This window comes from Diadema antillarum, unplaced genomic scaffold (genome assembly GCF_040938485.1).
Source record: "Diadema antillarum isolate AM-2024a unplaced genomic scaffold, OU_Dant_1.0 seq00000320_RagTag, whole genome shotgun sequence".
Lineage (NCBI taxonomy): Eukaryota > Metazoa > Echinodermata > Echinoidea > Diadematoida > Diadematidae > Diadema > Diadema antillarum.
This window is the reverse complement of record NW_027271339.1, coordinates 599090-619640: the sequence shown is the minus strand read 5'-3', so window position 1 is coordinate 619640 and position 20551 is coordinate 599090. Positions and strand designations below refer to the sequence as shown.

Below are 20551 nucleotides of genomic sequence, written 5' to 3'. Positions count from 1 at the left end.
ACACCAAAAACAATATGCGTCTTCGTCTTACCATAATACACCTTCATGCCAAATTTGAAGATGATCGAAGACTTGCATCCAGTAGAGCGCTCACAAGCAGACCCTATTCGATTTACCGTTACATGTATAAAGACGGAACAAGCGAGGACGCCATCACCAAAAACCATAGGCATCTTTGTCTTATCATAACACACCTTCATGCCAAATTTGAAGATGATCAAAGAAGAACTGCAGCCAGTAGAGCGCTCACAAGCAGACCCTATCGAATTTACCTATTCATGTATAAAGACGGAACAAGCGAGGGCGCCATCACCAAAAACAAGAGGCCTCTTCATCTTATCATAATACACCTTCATGCCAAATTTGAAGATGATCGAAGGACTGCAGCCAGTAAAGCGCTCACAAGCAGACCCTATTGGATTTACCTTTTCATGTATAAAGACGGAACAAGCGAGGGCGCCATCACCAAAAACAATAGGCGTCTTCATCCCATAATACACCTTCATGCCAAATTTGAAGATGATCGAAGAAGACTTGCATCCAGTAGAGCGCTCACAAGCAGACCCTATTCGATTTACCTTTACATGTATAAAGACAGAACAAGCGAGGGCGCCATCACCAAAAACCATAGGCATCTTTGTCTTATCATAATACACCTTCATGCCAAATTTGAAGATGATCAAAGAAGAACTGCAGCCAGTAGAGCGCTCACAAGCAGACCCTATCGAATTTTCGTATTCATGTATAAAGACGGAACACGCAAGGGCGCCATCACCAAAAACAAGAGGCCTCTTCATCTTATCATAATACACCTTCATGCCAAATTTGAAGATGATCGAAGGACTGCAGCCAGTAGAGCGCTCACAAGCAGACCCTATTGGATTTACCTTTTCATGTATAAAGACGAAACAAGCGAGGGCGCCATCACCAAAAACAATAGGCGTCTTCGTCTAACCATAATACACCTTCATGCCAAATTTGAAGATGATCGAAGAAGACCTGCAGCCAGTAGAGCGCTCACAAGCAGACCCTATTGGATTTACCTTTTCATGTATAAAGATGGAACAAGCGAGGGCGCCATCACCAAAAACCATAGGCATCTTTGTCTTATCATAATACACCTTCATGCCAAATTTGAAGATGATCGAAGAAGAACTGCAGCCAGTAGAGCGCTCACAAGCATACCCTATTGAATTTACCTTTTCATGTATAAAGACGGAAGAAGCAAGGGCACCATCACCAAAAACACTAGGCCTCTTTATCTTACCATAATACACCTTCATACCAAATTTGAAGATGATCGAAGGACTGCAGCCAGTAGAGCACTCACAAGCAGACCCTATTGGATTTACCTTTTCATGTATAAAGACGAAACAAGCGAGGGCGCCATCACCAAAAACAATAGGTGTCTTCGTCTAACCATAATACACCTTCATGCCAAATTTGAAGATGATCGAAGAAGACCTGCAGCCAGTAGAGCGCTCACAAGCAGACCCTATTGGATTTACCTTTTCATGTATAAAGATGGAACAAGCGAGGGCGCCATCACCAAAAACCATAGGCATCTTTGTCTTATCATAATACACCTTCATGCCAAATTTGAAGATGATCGAAGAAGAACTGCAGCCAGTAGAGCGCTCACAAGCATACCCTATTGAATTTACCTTTTCATGTATAAAGACGGAAGAAGCAAGGGCGCCATCACCAAAAACACTAGGCCTCTTTATCTTACCATAATACACCTTCATGCCAAATTTGAAGATTATCGAAGGACTGCAGCCAGTAGAGCGCTCACAAGCAGACCCTATTGGATTTACCTTTTCATGTATAAAGACGGAACAAGCGAGGGCGCCATCACCATCATTTAGCTAATTTGAAGGTTTGTTATTCGGTAAGTGATAGGAATCGCCATTAATCCAAAGGTTTGTTAGTTTGAACATGAAATACGGTTTGTTAATCTAAATGTAGAGAAACAAATTAACAACCAAAGCCTTCGGTATTAAAAAAAAAATTAATTTTTTTTCACCTAAACGAATATCAGGCTTATTCCACTTTTAGAAGAATGAACCTTCTGAATGGCAAACTGTATTTCATTTTTGGATGAACAAACTTTCAGAATTAGAACTTTTGGAATAAAGAACCATCTCAGGAATTATTACAAAACATTTTTTCCATTTTTGGAATGATGAAACTTTGGAATGACGAATCAAGGGAATAATGGACCTTCCGAATAACGAACCTTTGGAATAGCCAACCTATCAAATTATGTGCTTTATACCCATTTTTTGAACATGTGTTTTCATAGTAAGCACGAAAGCACAAGCAACTCAATGCTCTCTCTGTCTCTTAAAAGTAAAATTTCAACAAAATTTAAGAGATACAATTAACATTGCTCTTCAGCAAACTATGAGTTTAAAAAAACAACATAATGTTATTTATATGCAGGGTTTCTGTGTTTTCATCACGTTACAACAGGAGTGCACTTGAACTTTTTTTCTCTTGTGCATGGGAACTCTATCCCTTCTCTGTTTCTTCTCATTTTCACTCAACTGCTCCCACAGTCTTTTATGTTTCCTTCTTGTCTCTTGCACATTACAGATTTCTGCCATCATTTCATCCTTTTCCTTTCAATTCCGACTATGATTGCGTAGCACTTTATGGATTTGTCCTTTTTTCTTCTTGGCCGTGGCATGTTCATGCTAAATATGGGGAATGAGAGAAAAATTGTTGTGAAGGGAAAAATAAGGCATAGAAAATATGACAATTACATGTACACCGAACATCCCTGATGGGGACCAAAAATGGATGTATTCATTTATCTTACTCAACAGATATACCCGGGGAGCATCTGTCACTATTACCTTCTACTACGTAATCCATGGATTTCTCCTACGAATGCACATATCTGTGAGCAAAATGTTTTACTTCTTTTATCACAGTTAAATTAAAGGCTGAATGTTATTCGCTTTTGGGTATAAGAGACTCAGTGATTTAGTAATATTTTCAAGTAACATAAACTTATCGTGCAATGATATTATTGTAATCATCAGATATTTCTTTTCTTGGACCGAACGTCCGTTAGCGTAACTTTGAGAACCTAAAATAGTGCAGATAATAAAGAATCTAGATTCAAGAATTCGTCTATACTGACAAATTAGGTGATTTGATGTATCTGGAAATAAAGCTTTTGAGCCCCGACTATGATTCAGATGACCCTATCTGATTTATATTTGTGATTGAGGGCAAAGGGCCATGTGATTTGTGAGATTTTCATCAAAGAAAAAGAAAATCACACCTGTTATCATGGCTATAGATTTAAAATGGAAAGGGCATATTATGCCAACAAAGAGACAAAAAAAGAAAATTTTGCATCTTTGAATCTAATTTGCACATCTATGAAATGATTCTCTTGACATGATTTATATGTGCGTAAAGTATGGGAGCAGTACTCCATGTATTTATCAAGATATATCGTTGACCCTGCTTTACACAGCCAATATGGCGTCTTTCATTTCCTGAAAGGAAATTTAGCAGGCTTTTATGACATGAAAGAAAATAGTTTCTAAGATCATCCTAGTGTGTTTGATGAGAAGAGTGTCGTCAGGTGTGAAAATTAGCAATTGTCCATTGTTAAAAATTCTCACCCATAGGCCTACACCTAGTTTTATCAACTTTATGCATTGAGTAATCTCCAAGGTGTAAAGAAAAAGTGTAATTTAGTAGAATTTTTAACATTTCAACCTGCCCATTGACCCAATGACACAAAAATTTCTAAAAGAATTGCTGTCAGGCAGTAAATGCATATGTACCGAGTTTCATGATGATACCTCAGCCATTTTGAGATACGGACAAATAATAGTCCAGGCGCAGCGACCCAGAAAAAATGACTTCGTTCAACCCACCCCGCAGAAAAGGTTTGACTGCATGGGGTGGTCGGTTGGACCCTCTGGAACACCCCTAGGTAGTATGTGATATCAAATTGTGGTATCGATGAAATTTTACAGGCCATTTTAGTTGCGACATGACCATATTCTTCGAGGAAGCGTCTGCGCACACTAAAACTACTACACGTACCACTAGTGCTGCTACAGGCGTCAATGCCAGTGGTGCGTGTTATAGTCTTAGCGCACAAAGACTTTTTCCGCGACAAACATCGGTTTTTGCCTGCAAACTAACTTTTCACGCTAAGCTGGGGTCGGTGTAGTGTAGTTTCCAGACGTTTTTATTTCGTCTTTATTTCTCCGAGTTGAAGCAAGCCAAGTGAGAGTGCATACCCAGCGATTGTGACGCCCAAACCGTTTTTTGTGGCAATCATTGAGCATGCACCCTCACTCGGCTTAGCGCAATACAGCGGGCTTCTGCACAACACACAAGCTGTAACTCAGAGAAATAAAGGCGAAATAAAAACAGCTAGAAATTAAGACTAGGGTCGGTAACGCTTGTCGCTATTGGGGCACTGAAAATGACAAAATTATCACAGTTTTTGCATTTATTTCAAGAAGGAATCATCGAAACGCCTTAAAACTATATATGTGCATGTTGCTAGAGATGTCAGCAATACAATGGGATACATTGTAAGGTATAATATTGTGCATGGTTACCATGGTAACCGGATGCCTACAGGTGATTGGTAACTCTCAAAAATATCTGGAATTTAGACAGGTTTGTTTCTTTTGCCTTTCGTGCACATCACTCATTGTAGATGAGCTCTACACTGTAAAATTAGTCTGGATAAAAGGGGAAAAGACGCCCAAGATTTTTCCCTCATTCTCTCCTCAGCATTAATTCATTACTGCACTTTTTGAATAAAATCTACCTATCATGATATATTATTTTATTCTCTCTCTCTCTCTCTCTCTCTCTATATATATATATATATATATATATATTTTTTTTTTTACAATAGCTAACGAACACAAAAGTACGCTTAATTCTTTGATGGATAATCCAGCGCACGTGTATATTCCTTCTTTAGAAAGGAATTTATCGGTATTCTTGAATAAACTTCCTTTAAGAACATAAACAATCAATTGCTTTCCTCAGCTCTTTTCCAGGATTGTTTTGAATAACCATCGCTCTGTAAATACTCGAAAGAGCTACTATAGAATATTGGCTTTGCTTTCTGTATTCATCTTATTTGTAAGGGAAATTTGTGTCCATACATTATTAAAAACTATATACATTTGCCTATGCTTTGAAGTCAAATTTGTGTTGAAAGTACGACGGATGCAACTTTTTCATGCATTTTACTATTCGAGAATGATATCTTTCTTTCAATGGCCGTTTATTATGCCTTTGCTTACAAATTTTGCTGTAACTTGATAATGCTTCAAAATATTCTTCACATATACCTTATGTCATACACTTTATGCAGAAGGAAGGACATGCTTATTGAGCTTTTTGAAATTATGGGCTTTAGTTTTTGAGTTATTGACAACTAAATTCTGATTGGATAATACTGGTTGCCATGGCAACAGGGAAAACTTTTTTAACGAAAATCAGTAAAAAATTGTTTTTTTATTGCATCTATAAGATAAAAAAAACAATGTTTGCAGCAGCAGGAGGCATTTTGGGGGTTACCAGTCACCTTTAGGCATCCGGTTACCATGGTAACCATGCACAATATTATAATTTACAATGAATTCCACTGTATGGATGACATCTCTAGCAACATGTACATATATAGTTTTATGCAGTTTTGATGAATTCTTCATGAAATAAATGCAAAAACTGTGTGAGTTTGTCGTTTTCAGTGCCCCAAATAGCGACAAGCGTTTACTGACCCTAGTCTTAATTTCTAGCCGTTTTTTCGTCTTTATTTCTCTGAGTTGCAGCTTGTGTATTATGCAGAAGCCCGCTGTATATATTGCGCTAAAAGGAGTGAGAGCACACACCCAGTGATTGCGATTCGGTCGTCACAATCACCGGGTATGCGCTCTCACTCGGCTTGCTTGAACTCTTGAAATAAAGACGAAATAAAAACGGCTAGAAACTACACTACACCGAACCCGGCTTGGCGTGAAAAGTTAGTTTGCAGGCAAAACCCTTGTTTATCGAAGAAAAAGTATATGCGCGCTAAGACTACTACACGCAGCACTGGCACTGGCGCCTGTAGCAGTGCTAGTGGTGCGTGTAATAGTCTTGGCGTGCGCAGATTCTTTTACGTTTGTTCCAACAAATCATGATGAAAAGTGGCCAGTAAAATTCTACTGACACCACAATTTGGAACCACATACTACCTGGGGATGTTAATAGAGGTCCCATCTACCACCTTGTCTGGTCAAACCTTTTCTGCGGGGTGGGTTGAACGAACTCCTTAATTAATCCTCTTACAGGAATTAGCGCCTTGACTATAAGTGCAATTTTTGCACTTTCACTTGACCTTTGAACCTGTAGCCCAAAACTTTCCCTAGAAAATCTTTATCTGGCAATACATGTTTGCAGTATGTTTCAAGAAAATACCTCCAGGCATTACATAGAAAGGGGGAAACAGTGAAATTGTAAAAATTTGAACTGGACATCTTGACCATGAGCAAGTGCACCCAAAAGCTGAAAGGCAGAACTTTGTCCACTCACATGCCAAGTTTCTTTAGGATACCTCAAATAGTTTTCAAGATATATGGTGTCCACAAAGCTGATTACAGACAGACGTCAGGATGGCCGGACAACCCAAAAACATAATGCCTCTGGTGACACCTCGTGGTGGAGGCATAACAAACACAAGATGACAGAGATGCCCACAGTACTGGAAAGCTTCCCTCAATTACATGGAATATCCTGCACACAGTAAACCTTTATACTCATTTTGGAGTGCAAGAAGGAACATCTAGACAACTAGCAAAAGCATGGACCATTGTATCAAGCAACTGCACTCACCAGGTACATGCCTCTTGACAAGGGCTTGAGGAGAACTTTATACGCCTTGTTAACAGCAGATGACTGCAATGCTGAAAAGCTTTGCTCCATCTGTGTGATAAAAAGACGCAAGTATGTTTCAGTATGTGACAAGATTGATAGCACAGAATGTCGAACTGATTCTATTTGTATCATCTGTTTATTTCTCATACAAGTGATCTAGTGGACAAATGTTGACATTAACATGTCATTTCTAAATAATCAATCATTATTTTGTTGTTCAGTGTAATTCATATTCAATGTCATGTGTTTTAGTATGTGACATTATTGATAGCACAGAATACCTGCACTGAACCAAATCTCTTTCACTCACCTGGTTTTTCTCAGTTCAAGTGGAAAAAATTTCTACCTTGACATATGATTTCTTAAAAATCAAGCACTGTTTTGCTGTTTAATGGAATCAACATAAAAAAATACATTGCACAGTGTAATTATTTGTGCTCATTCCAAATTCTGAGGATTTGCCAATACCCAGGAATTATGATGGCTTCCCTGCCCTGAATTCAAATGAGTGCAGTTGCTTTATGTTTTGTTATTTATACTAATACTATCATTATCATTTTGGACAGCAACACAGTAAATAAACACTGTCTTTACATTTGATGAATATTTTCCTTAAAATAAATATTTTAAACTTCATTTGTTTTCTACTACAATAATCTTGCTAACTGTAGTAGCCACAACCATTCTGTGGGAATGCTTTGTAGTATAATGTTACATAAAAATAAATGACGACTACATGGAGGATCTAAGGATTCTATGATGGTGCATCAAAACCCCATATTGAGAATTTGTGCAGTACTTAAAAGGGAATGTGATCAATCACACCCTGGAAATCCTTATTTTTGTAATGCAATGTATCTTACAGGTAAACACAAACCTTTGAAGTATTTCCAAATTTGTCAGGATGGAGCACTCGCTGAAGATTTCGAAACCTGCTTGTCAGATCTGCAATATCCACATCAAATTTCTCTTCTCTGCAGAAAAATAAAATGTCATATGAATCTAAGTCAATTCCAGTCTAACCATCCCTACTAATAAAATGGGACCTAGATATAGGGAGATATCTGGTATAACAACTTAATTTTGTAGGTCTCATTCCTTTTATTTCTGATATAACAAGATACCCATTATGATATCAATGTGTTACTTGAAACAAAGTTCCCTGTACTACTAAATTGAATAATTACTAAAACATTTTTGTGATAAATACTGAATATTTACGTAACTACCTAACCTTTTGATCCCTTGGAGATTGCAATTGCTGTTTCTACAGCTGCACTGAACATCAAAATCAGATGGCATGGAAGGGCATACCAGAAAACATTTGGCCCTACCCAGAACCATATCTGCTGGATTTATATGAAAAATTTTCTTTGCTCAATTTTCCACTAATATATAATATCAATTTCTGGTCAGTTTTTCTGTTTGCGTTTGTTACATACTCAAAAAGCCTGCATCATTTCAGTGATCCCCAGCATTTATCCCCAAGTTGAACGAGACATGAAAACTCGTCACTGTAAAAGACAAGTTAGGTGATACGCTGGGAATCATCAGATATCGGTCACCCGTGTAATATAGCGACTTCAAGTTTTATTGTTGCAATAATATCTGAGTGAAGTCAAATTTTTTGTACCTTTATAATTCAGATCAAATTGTTTGTCATCATCCGCAAACCACATGGAAAGTCCCGTGTGTGTGTGTCTGCGTGTGCAAGTAGGCCTAAGTAGATTAACAGGTTTTCTTAGTACAGTGTATCTGTACCATGTCGTCCTTGACACAAACAAATTGAAACATGACAATAAAGTGTTTCATAGATCATATCTTGACTTTGATATTGGTCTTTTCAAATATGAACTTTGACCCTTATTTGCATAACCAAAACTGCTGTATCTAATCCTGTCATTATATAAAATGATCAGTTGGGAGAGCTCTTACAGATACAAGCCTGTAAAATTTTCCGGCAGTAAAACAATGAAGCGTCCAATACAAAACAAAGCGAAATAGAGCGAGTGTGTGCCTTTACATGACAATGGGATTTATACCTGGATGAACTATGCCGCTATATTGTAACTACTCACTGAACCCTTTTAAGGGCTCTGCTGCTTGAGTATCCATGTTCAGCTAGATGAATTGTAATTTGGCGATAACTAAAAATTCACATGAGCAATAGAAGCACTGTAACTTACGATACAAAACAAGGGAAATTGCGTGTTTGTGTTCGTAGGGGTGCTTATACTTGATGAAATAGTAAGATAAATGACGTTGGAGTGAAGCTGAACTTTCTAAGAAAAAAAGAAAAATAGAGAAATAGAGAAAAAAAAAAATCAAATCAAATCAAAAGGGCATCCTTTGGGACTCGAACTCCTCGTCCTCCAGTATGGCATTATGAACACGCAGCGCGCTAAGCGACTGAGCCACACGGTTCTCCCAAATGTCAGATGCGAAACTTAACTCTATATAACACAAATGAATACGAAAATTCTTCGTCTTGATACCATTCACCACACAAATTTACTTCGATATTGAAATGTTTGCCCTGATAGTGTCTGATTGATATTTCCATGCCAAATTGATAAAATTTGTCGTCTCAGGTAAAACATATTTGACTTTCAAATGAAATAGAGCAAAACTAAAACGTGCCCACGTACGTGAACTTGCACTGAACAATAATCACGTCTTCAAGTGACTGTGATTGACTGTGATGGCGCTATTCAACTTCCCACAACTGGCCAGGTTGGTTCGATCAATATACAGAACTTTGCAAAGATAAATCGGGAATCGTTTCGTCCAGATTCCATTCTCATTTTCAGTTTTAAACTAAAAAATTGTCAACATGATGTGGATATTTGGAAAAATAAAATGCATGATTACTACAGCTGATTGTGTCAGCCACAATACACCTAAGTTTAAGAAGACATAGAGCAAAATCAACTGAGATACAGGTGCTAGAACATTGTCAAGTCAATGCATGGTTGTGAGAAAAATCACCTCCCATAGACATAACACATAAATTTGGCTGATTTTGAGTCTTTGTCTTTAATCACAATTTCCAGTATGAAAACATTATCAAATTTCAAAACAATGACATGGGCTTGAAAGGGAAATGTTCACAGTACAACATATCTGAATTTGGGATAATATTGTTCTAAAACAACAGAGATCAATTAAAGGGTCAATTCTTAGTCCCCTTTTATTTTCAATTTATGTCAACAGTCTACCCGAGTGTACTTCAGAAGGTGTTATAGATATGTACGCTGATGATACGATTCTCACTGTCAGTGCTAATGACGCAGCAGTTTTAGAAGAAAAGATAACTGTTGCACTAAACAAAGTAATGGGGTGGATTAAGAAAAATTGTCACGTCCTTAACGCTGACAAACCTTCTGTCAGGATTATCGGCTCCCATGCTAATCTTGGGAAAATTGAAAATTTCAGTATTTCATTAGATGGTAGTCTGATTAAAAGAGTTCAGTTCACTAAATGTTTACGTGTTTTAATAGATGAAGAACTGAAATGGTCTAAACAAATCGAAAATGTATGTAAACGTACCCAAAAAAGTGTCTGCATGATAAAGAGAGCGAAGGCCTTTTTGCCCTAACAATCCCTAAAATGACTTTATAATAGTCTAGTGTTACCACAATTTGATTACTGTTCTGTTGTTTGGTCAAACAGATTTCAATCCCACACAACTAAGCTACTGTTAGAAAAAATTCAAAAGAGGGCAGCACGAATAATTTTGGACAAAACATATGACACACCGTTGGATGATTTATTCAAAACGTTTTGAGTTCAGTCGCGTTATGATGATATATAAATGCGTCCATAACTTAGCACCTTCGAACCTTCAGGTGCACTTAGTTAAGCCTAGTGATGTACATGAACATCACACAAGGCTAACAGACAGTGGAAATCTACGTGTGCAAAGATTTCACTCTGATTGTCACAAGTGCAGCCCAATTGTATCCTCTGTACTTGAATGGAACAGGCTAGATCATTCAATTAGATCAGCTTCTTCCATATATTCATTTAAAAGATTGTTTAAGCAAAGTTGTTATTTGTAAGAAACACATGAAATTTATTCTGGGCTAGCTTCTCATTCCTGTATAATAGCGTTTTAATTGTTATTTCGGCATTCTGGTGAACTCTTGCTGTGGCATGTACTTTTTTTTATGTTACTTTGCAATGTACAGTATGCTGGTATGTATCTACACTGTATGTCATCTTCTGTATATACGTTTTGCTATTTAATGTACATATGTTCATCAATATTACTCAGGGCTCCATGGAAGACTACTATTTATTGGTGAATGGGCTACCCTGACAAAAGATTAGAAATAAATAAATAAATAAATAAAAAATACCAGCAAATGAATGGCAGAAACAGTACCTAAAAAAAATGATTCCACTTTTTTGAATTCAGATGACAATATGATGACGTCATCGAGTTTTCCTCAAAATATTGATACTTGAAATGTTATTTACAACTCATATGCTTTTGTAATATGCAATAAAAACATAGGGTTGCTGGACGTTTTAAAGAGCTATGGCGAAATAAACAAAGACATGTTTTTTCACTATATTTGCATGTAGACGCGCGCGCAGACAACTTTGACGCCAGTGCATTCCTTTGTTACAGGTCAAAATCGATCGGAAATCAATAGATACTGTTACTCAAAGTATCAGGAATCCAAATCAGTTGAAAAAAGTGCATTTTCATGTTGCTTACGTGCTGTTAGCGTGAAAATGCGCGGACAGATGCGTACGCGCGGAATTTTTTGAAACGCTTAAATAAAATTGTCTGAAACTTCGAGAAAACCGGTCAGGAAGTTGATTTGAGCATTTTAAATTTTTAACGCACACGTACGCCTGCGTCATGATGACCTGGGTAATTAGCATGGTAATGGACGATTAGTCATGATTTAAACTTTATGTCTACCAAAATTGATGAAGAAATGACATTTAGTTATGATCTATCATGTGACATTGTCTGAAAATCACAAAATGGCACCTAGATGATGTCAGAGACATGTTATCATCATGAAAATGTTATTGTCGCTAGATATTGTCATGAGATATGTTGACTGAAAATTTCATGTTATTCCGTCATGTCATTGTTGAGATATAGACGACACAAAATTGTCCAGAAAGAAAGAAGAATAAAAAAAATTAAGGAAGATTTTAGCAAACACCATAGATGATACGCTGATAGCGTATCACCTAATTATCCTTCAGGTTTATGCCACGTTCAAGTGTGTATGTGTGCATACTTGCCAACTCTACCGCTTTGGGCGGTAGACTACCACTTTTTAGAGGTTTTGACCCGGCTACCGATTTTCTCTTCTGATCTACTGATTTTGTAGCAAACCTACCATAAAATGAAATGGAAGTCATATTTTCCCTTCATTGTGCGTTGATTCCCTAAAATAAGCTAGTAATTAGAATACTAATGATAATTTCAAGGAATTCATTCCTCAAAAACGCCGTATTCAGCCTTCTAATATGCACACATGTATGCACACTGCAGTGGCGCACTAATCTCTATCATATCTACGTGCGTGCAAGACTTACTGTACACGTGTACTTGTAGCTATATAGAACCACGCATAATAGTAATGTTTTGGTAGCTCACGTTCTGCAAGACGGTGAATGCTACGAATGGAAACCCTCCCAAACACTGCAGAAGAGAGCAAAATCTGCCACGTACAGGAATCTCACAGCCAGGTCATCTACTAATTAATTTAGATTTGGTGAGGGCAACATTATGTCTTATTCATCAAACTAGCTCCACAATAGAAAGTACACTATAAGGGGATAAATTATTTGCCAATATGTTTGATTACTTTTTCACATATGCTTAGCCTACAAAAATTATTTACCAATATGTCTGATTCTATTTTTATATGTATAGTCTACAAAAGAGTTCATAGATTTACATGGATTATATATTTTTTTATCAATACCAAGAACCCTTCAAAAAGGTTAAAAAAGCATGCACCAAATCTCATATTTTGATATTGAAAAACAAAAAAAAGTCCACACCGTGGGAGGGGGAAACCCCCCTCCCACACCCTCCCCCCCCCCCTTGCGCGCAAGCGCGCTCGGGCTTGGTCGCTTCGCTCCCTTGCAAAATCTACCTCTTCAGGATTTCAAAATGTTGGCAAGTATGCGTGTGTGTCACACACAAACACACTGCTATAGCTTCTGACCATTCGAGCACTGAGAATTCAGGGTTTCTGGGACGAACACTAAACTAGGGCTTTCTATAGCTCAGTCGGTAGAGCACCGGGCTAGCAATCTGGAGGTCTCGGGTTCGAATCCCATTTTCTTTGCTCAATTTTCCACTAATAAAAAAAAAAGACCACACACTTACTCATTACTAAACACAGGGTTTCATCCCATTCTCCATCATTAAACAATGAAATCTATGAACCTCTAAAGGCTGCCATACATGTATCTAAAGGATAAGTCCACCTTCATAGACATGTGGATTGAGTGAAATTTCTGCTCAAGCACTGCTGGATGACAAGACTACTACAGCTTGTGATGTCACACGTGTAGAATGATACAAAGAAAATATAAAGCAAATTCAACATTTTAACTTTTCTCGCATAATAAAACTAGAAATGGCTACTGGATAGCTGCTAATGCCCCAGTCACACAGTTGCTCAAACAATGCTCTGCATCTGGCGTTGCATCACAAAAAGTGTAAGTTTTAAATGGACCTTTTGGATGCAACGCTGGACGCAGAGGATTGTTTGAGCAACTGTGTGACTGAGGCTTAAAATGTGATATTTGACCATGTATAAGGAAATCGGGAGAAGCATCAAAAACTGTGGAAGAGTAAACTATGATGTACTATATATAATCTAAACTATGATGTACATCATACATAATCTGGAAGAAGTCAGTCTAAAATGTGACTGTCAAATGCATGCAAGACAGCAACCAATGTGCAACATTAGACCTGTAAAAGATGGAACACTGGGGCAGCATCAGAATAAAATCAGGTAGAGTAAAGTACATGTATGGTGCTTCTTAGAAATCTGAATGGAATCAAGCCAAGTTTCATTAGGATACCTCAAATGGTTTTTTAGTTATGCTGTCCACAAAATTGATTTCGGACAGAAGGACGGATGGACGGATGGACGGAAGGATGAATGGAAGGACAGACGGACGGACGGATGGACATACCGAAAACATAATGCTTCCGGCAGCACTTCGTGGCGAAGGCATAAAAAGGTGATTGCCGGAGAGGAATCAAGACAAAAATTAGAATGTGATATTTGTCCCTGTAAAAAAAAGTGGATCTATAAGAGCATTATTTCATTTAAATTTTGGCACATGTGACAGCTATGAAATATATTGTGTAGTTGTGCAAATTTCATTTTTCCCCATATTTTTTATCTTCATGTCAAACATTGTGTTGCCATGGTAACAACATTCCGTGGTCGATGGATCTGACTTTCTTTGCTAAAAACCGAGTATTTCTCCTTTATGTGTGGTCAATGACTGATAGATATATGGTTCCTGTACAAAATTGATCTTTCGTCATTGTTACAAAATGTGTAGCCATGTTAACAGCATATTTTGAATGAAAATCATAATGTTATTGTGAATTTATTTAACTCCCTCAGCATTTGAGCAATTTCATTTAAATTTTGGCACATGTGACAGCTATGAAATATATTGTGTAGTTGTGCAAATTTCATTTTTCCCCATATTTTTTATCTTCATGTCAAACATTGTGTTGCCATGGTAACAACATTCCTTAATTGAAATCATTGTTTATTCCAATACCTTACTCGGGTTATGAGCACTTGAATTGAGATAATACATGGCACACGTGACTACATGCTGTATTAGTGAGCAGAGTGTACATTTTGTTCAATGTTGAGCGGTACATTCCCATGGTATTCTTTTTTTTTTCTCCAATAGAAAACATGCAGATGATCATTACTGGCTGAGCTGTCTCCATGGGTGTTGGGTAGGGGTGTTACTCACGTTGAGAGATAGTTTTGGTTATCTATGAATTTATTATTTTTCTCTCTATCTTTCGCTCTTTCTCTCTCTCTCTCTCTCTCTCACAGTTCTGTTTTGTTATCTGTCCAAATATAATGAAGTTAAAATGAAATGTTGCAAGGGAATATAGTTTACATGGAAATTTCAAATTCATACATTGTTCATTAACTGTATGCATTTTTACACGCAGTATAGGTTTTGATGTCGGTAGTCATTCAAGAGCTGACATATTATATGCAATGTATCATTTTTTTTCTTAGTTTTTTATTTAGAAAATGACCTCTGATATCTGAATGGAATAAGAAAGATTGGTAGGTTCACATATCTCAAATTGACACTTGCAAAGAAACAGTTGTTTTGTTTTTGTTTTTTATGTATGCCTGTTAATGAAATTTGTATTTTTTATATTGTAAACTGACTGTTTTGAGTGCACCAGGTGGGTTGGGGAGGATGGCCTGAGGCCTAAGTCATTTAGTTGGCTCTTTCCAGACCCGGGCTACCCAACCTGGTGCCCCCTTACCACTCCAATGTACAATTTTCTGATTTCGAAAAATGTATTTGTGATTGAAAGCCGAATAAATAATAATAATAATAATAATAATTACATGAAGTATAGACACATCCAAAATCTTTTGACTTGTAGCTCAGATCATGGTAGACCTTCATACCAAATTTGAACAAAATTTGAAATGTACCGGCAGCCTATAGAGCCCACATAAACCATCCACCAACAATATGACCTTTGACCCTATAAAAGACAGAACACAGCACATCCAAAATATATAGGCTAATAGATTACATCATGATAAACGTCCATACCAAATTTGAACAAAATCTGTTCACAAATGTAGCCTCATAGAGGGCACATGAACCATCCATCAACAATGACCTTTGACCATATGAAAGATGGAACACTGGGGGCAGCACATACAAAATCTACAGGCTTGTAGATTACATCATGATAAACCTCCATACCAAATTTGAACAAAATCCATTCACAAATGTAGCCTATAGATTGCACACAAAGGATCCATCAACAATATGACCTTTGACCTTGTAAAAGACAGAACACTGGGGGCAGCACATCCAATATCTATAGGCTTGTAGATTACATCATGATAAACCTCCATACCAAATTTGAACAAAATCCATTAACCAGTGTAGCCTATAGATAGCACACAAACTATGCACAAAAATATGGCATTTTACCCTATAACAGACGGAACACTGGGGGCAGCATCACCCAAAGTTACAGGTGTGGAGATATTACCAATATGAACCGCCATACAAAGTTTTTAAAAAATCTGTCACGGTTTGTGGCCGCTAGAGTGCACACAAGAATGTGACGCAGCGGCGTAATGCCGCTGAATCCAAAGTATCCTCCAGCATACATGCTGGGGGATACAATAACACATGAATTTTTAAAGTATCTGTGAAGTCACTAATGAATGAGAAGACTACTACAGTATGATGTCACATGCGTAAACTGATATCAGGAAAATATAAAGAGAATTTCACAAATTTCATTTTTTATTTTTATTTTTCATTTTATTAACACATTAATTCAGGATTGCTTGAAAGCATGAGCTGTTTTTGGTCAAGGTCCGGAGACAAAATATGAAAATACAAACAAAAATGCAATCATTACAAAGAAAAAAGTGCACATTTCCTTGACTTGTCACTGACATTTATTAAAGATAATATCATTCCCTCCTGCCTTTTAAAAAAGGCAAGTCAAGTGTCATTTCTTTATGTGAGGAAAGGGAAAATGTTGAATTTTCTTTGTATTTTCTTTGTATCATTCTACACATGTGACATCACAAGCTGTAGTAGTCTTTTCATCCAGCAGTGCCTGAGCAGAAACTTCATAAATTCATAGCTTTTGAATGGATTGTCCAATTTTTCTAAACACTCACTGATGTGTTCTACTAATATTGCTGCATTCACTCAATCAACATGCCTATGAAGGTGAACTTGTCCTTTAAGAAATGTGCATGGTACTTTGCATGTGATATTATGGTTGATATTATGCACTAGTGTGCCCATATTTCATGTGATATTATGAGATTACGTGTCATCTTACACTGTGGCAGCAATAGCGAAAAAGGGGAAGTTGTGTTGACATGTTGATCATTTTAACACACATGTAGGTGAGAGAAGGCAAAATAATATAAATTATAATACTCATTTAGTTGCCATGCAGTTATCATTCATAATAAGTTTGTAAAAGAATTGCATCATTTCAAAAAATCCACTCAGAATTTCAGCTACTGAAAACAAGGAATGTTCTCATGCATTTGAATTTTGCAAATTTTGCAAGAGCACAGATTTGCGAAACATGTGTAAGTTCTTGTCCACAGCACTATATGCACTGAATACCAGTGACAATTCACGAAAATTTCATGCTCAGAGAAAGGCCTTCTTGCTTTACAGTAAGTGCAATCATGGAAATCATCATCTATTCTTACCTTCTCTCCAAATATCACAAAGCAACTGTTGGTGTGAAAAACTGACATCCTAATGTTTATCAGTACATCTATACCTAATGACTAGGCTAAATTCCATGCAAATCCACACTGAGGTTTCCAGTCATGCTAACTAGATGTGGGTATATGGATGGATAGAAAGACGTAACATGAAGACAAAATTCTTCCAAAATTCCTCCAGCATCCTTACAGAGTGGAAACACAAGTCTAGTATACTTGCAGTCAGAGCAATCTTGATGATTTTTCCCCTCCTTTTCTCATTATTTCTACTCCAATGAGATTATTGTGTATGTGTGAGTGTGTAAAATCATGGTTTGACATCAAGCAGTGGCCGAGTGGATGAGGGCCACTAAAAATTGGTGCCAAGCCACCAAATTTATCTTTTGGTGACCTGACAGGCAACTAGATTCAAAATGGATTGTTACTTTTGCTTTTATTTTGCGCCATCACAATTTCAGATTTAAAGATTTCGTGGTCCGAGCAGGCAACCTGACAAAATATGTGTGGTGTTGAGTCCCATAGGCTCATACTTACAGAGATATTACATATACATCAATACATAACTTGAAGGGGTGCTCCAGTGAAGTGGTATGAAGGTGCTGAACAGGGTTATCTCACCACACATCAAACACAGCAGCTTCAACCACATAATACATTGTAACACTGCATTATAACTGATAAAAGTATAGTTAGAAAATATCACATTCCTTCTGATAATATAACAAATAATACAAACATAACATGCTGACTTGTGTGTGTGTGTACATGTGAACATATTGCTGGATCTACAAGAGTTGAGACATTTTGGGGATCAACTGAATATTTAGGGCCTGTTTATGATTCTATTAGACAGATAAATCTGCCTTTATAGTTTGGGGGCCTCTTGTTAACTGTGTTGTAGACTGTAATACCTACCACACAGGTAAGAAGAAATCCCCAAATAAAAGAAAAACAGATGTATTGCCCATTATCTACCACATAGATAGTAATAACAAGAGGCCCCTGAACTATATTGTAAACGCAAAAAAAATTTCTGGGTGCATAAATTTTTTTTTTTTTGCATTTTGCGCTACTTTTTTCTAGCGCGAATTCTAAAACCTGTGAAAATATCGTTACAATGTTTTTTACACATATGAAACGGGTTGACAATCTTGCAGTGCAAATTCAAGAACCCACAAATATGTTTTGACCTGCTCAGTGGGAAAAATTAATCGTGCAAAAATATGGACATTTACAGTAAGTATTGTAGATTTCCGGTTTAGAGTGAAACCCTCAGTTTTCGACCACCAACCAGAATCTGGACACTTATCACTATAATCACAAGCCAGCAAATTTTATTATCACAACAAACGCATACGGGCCATTCTCCAAAATAGTGTGCAATTACAGTTGTACAAATGACAAAAATTTAACATCAAAGATTTCATTCACTTTTTTATCTATTCAGAAACTTTAATCCCTTTGGAATACAATAAAAATCAAAGAGTGATATTTGAAAGCTCATATATTTTCCTAGAAACATTTCCAAATGCAGTCCTTTTTTACATGTTAAAACCACATATCAGATACATTACCAGAGATAGCATCTTTAATAGAAAGTAGCTGATTGTCTGCTTATTTCTTGCTTTAAAATGGCAATGCCTTGATGTAAAATTACAAGCTTACAAATAAACAAACATCACAGAAACATTTTGGAGTTAGCCTTGATCTAATCTGTAATAAAAATAATCATGATTCATAAAGTGAAGGCTAAATAAAAATCAAGAACATATCTTCCAGCTTTAGATATATAACCCTAATTTAAATTTTTACCTGCATTGAATTATATCAATAATCTCATTGATTATGTATGAAACATGAATAAGTATTACACTTTCATAAATAGCAAATGCCATGTAACATCTCTGCTAGGTTAAATACATTTTGGATTGAAAGAACAGTGTGTGGTAACGTATCTGACGTATCAGAAGTTCCGTTAGCATGCGTTATAATATAATTTCATACTCAACATCAATCATGCCAATATATATTTATTCTACAACTAGCTAGCAATAACATCACAATGATATGTGACTATTTTTGGTAAAACACCACAGTTCTAAAAGTACAGAATGTTCTCTTCATAGATAGAAGATAAGAGATAACTCTTCAATAAAACTTTGAGGTATACGTGAAATACAAGAACCTAACACACAAATCCACAATTTTTTCTGATATAGTTCTGAAATTTTGTAATTACACGGAAGATGGTAAAAATGAAGTTGAAAAGATTTCTATGCAAATAATACACATGAATTTAATTTTTTTCCTGTCTGTAAAAAATAAGGTCTCAAGAATCAATTAACGATGGTAATGTATCTGACACAGCATATATGTTCATTGACACATTAAACTATTGATTTACATCAAGCCCTGATCAAACATGATTCAAAAAACCTGATGCAAAAACATTAGACATCAAATCCTGTTGTCATTTTCAGAGCATAAACATGCAACTAAGGAAGTGCTCTTGACTTAAACCATAATACTGAGCGCATTTTATGTAGATAAGATGCAAAATTATAAAGAACAAAGGTAGACCATTCATGTAGCTTTGTTTGCTCTGAAGTTGATAACAGAAGGTGGGTACCAGACTTCAGCCCTTGAAGTCCTTCTAAGTTGATTTTTACAGACACAAAGTTATATTGATACGCATGTACAAAACACATACACACACACAAATAACAAACAAACACAAAACAAAGCAGAAACTAGACTTGGATTTTGTCAACACTGACAAATTAGGCGATCCGATATATTCGGAAATAAATGTTATGACCTTTGACCCTAATTTACCTAGAAAAGACAGTGTCTAATGAAGTAGTTGTTATTTCATGAAAAGATGTACTTGACATGGACTAAACATGTGCAAAATGTGGGGGTGAAAGGGCATGTTTTTCTTGAGCTATTGCAAAGAAAGTCACCGAGAGAAAGACATATCTCCCAACATTGAAGCTAAGCGTCAATTTCAACCAGGTCTTTGGACGTAATCCCGACTTCCAATAAGAATATGGATCACATAAACGATAGCCCAAAGTTTCATCTACAACATATTAAAATCTGGAAGAAATTCACTGAAGGATGAATTA

General features: G+C 36.6%; 1 protein-coding gene across 4 annotated transcripts in view; it reads right to left on the bottom strand.

The window, feature by feature from the left end:
* LOC139730509 (iron-sulfur cluster co-chaperone protein HscB-like) overlaps positions 1-20551 on the bottom strand; it is a 97332-nt gene that overhangs the window by 57563 nt on the left and 19218 nt on the right. For all 4 annotated transcript variants that reach the window (XM_071641348.1, XM_071641349.1, XM_071641351.1 and 1 more), the window contains exons 2-3: positions 7796-7892; positions 6877-6966 (exon numbers count right to left, since the gene is read on the bottom strand). In XM_071641348.1, coding sequence (XP_071497449.1) covers positions 6877-6966; positions 7796-7892 — 187 coding nt within the window. The remainder of the gene's footprint in view (positions 1-6876; positions 6967-7795; positions 7893-20551) is intronic.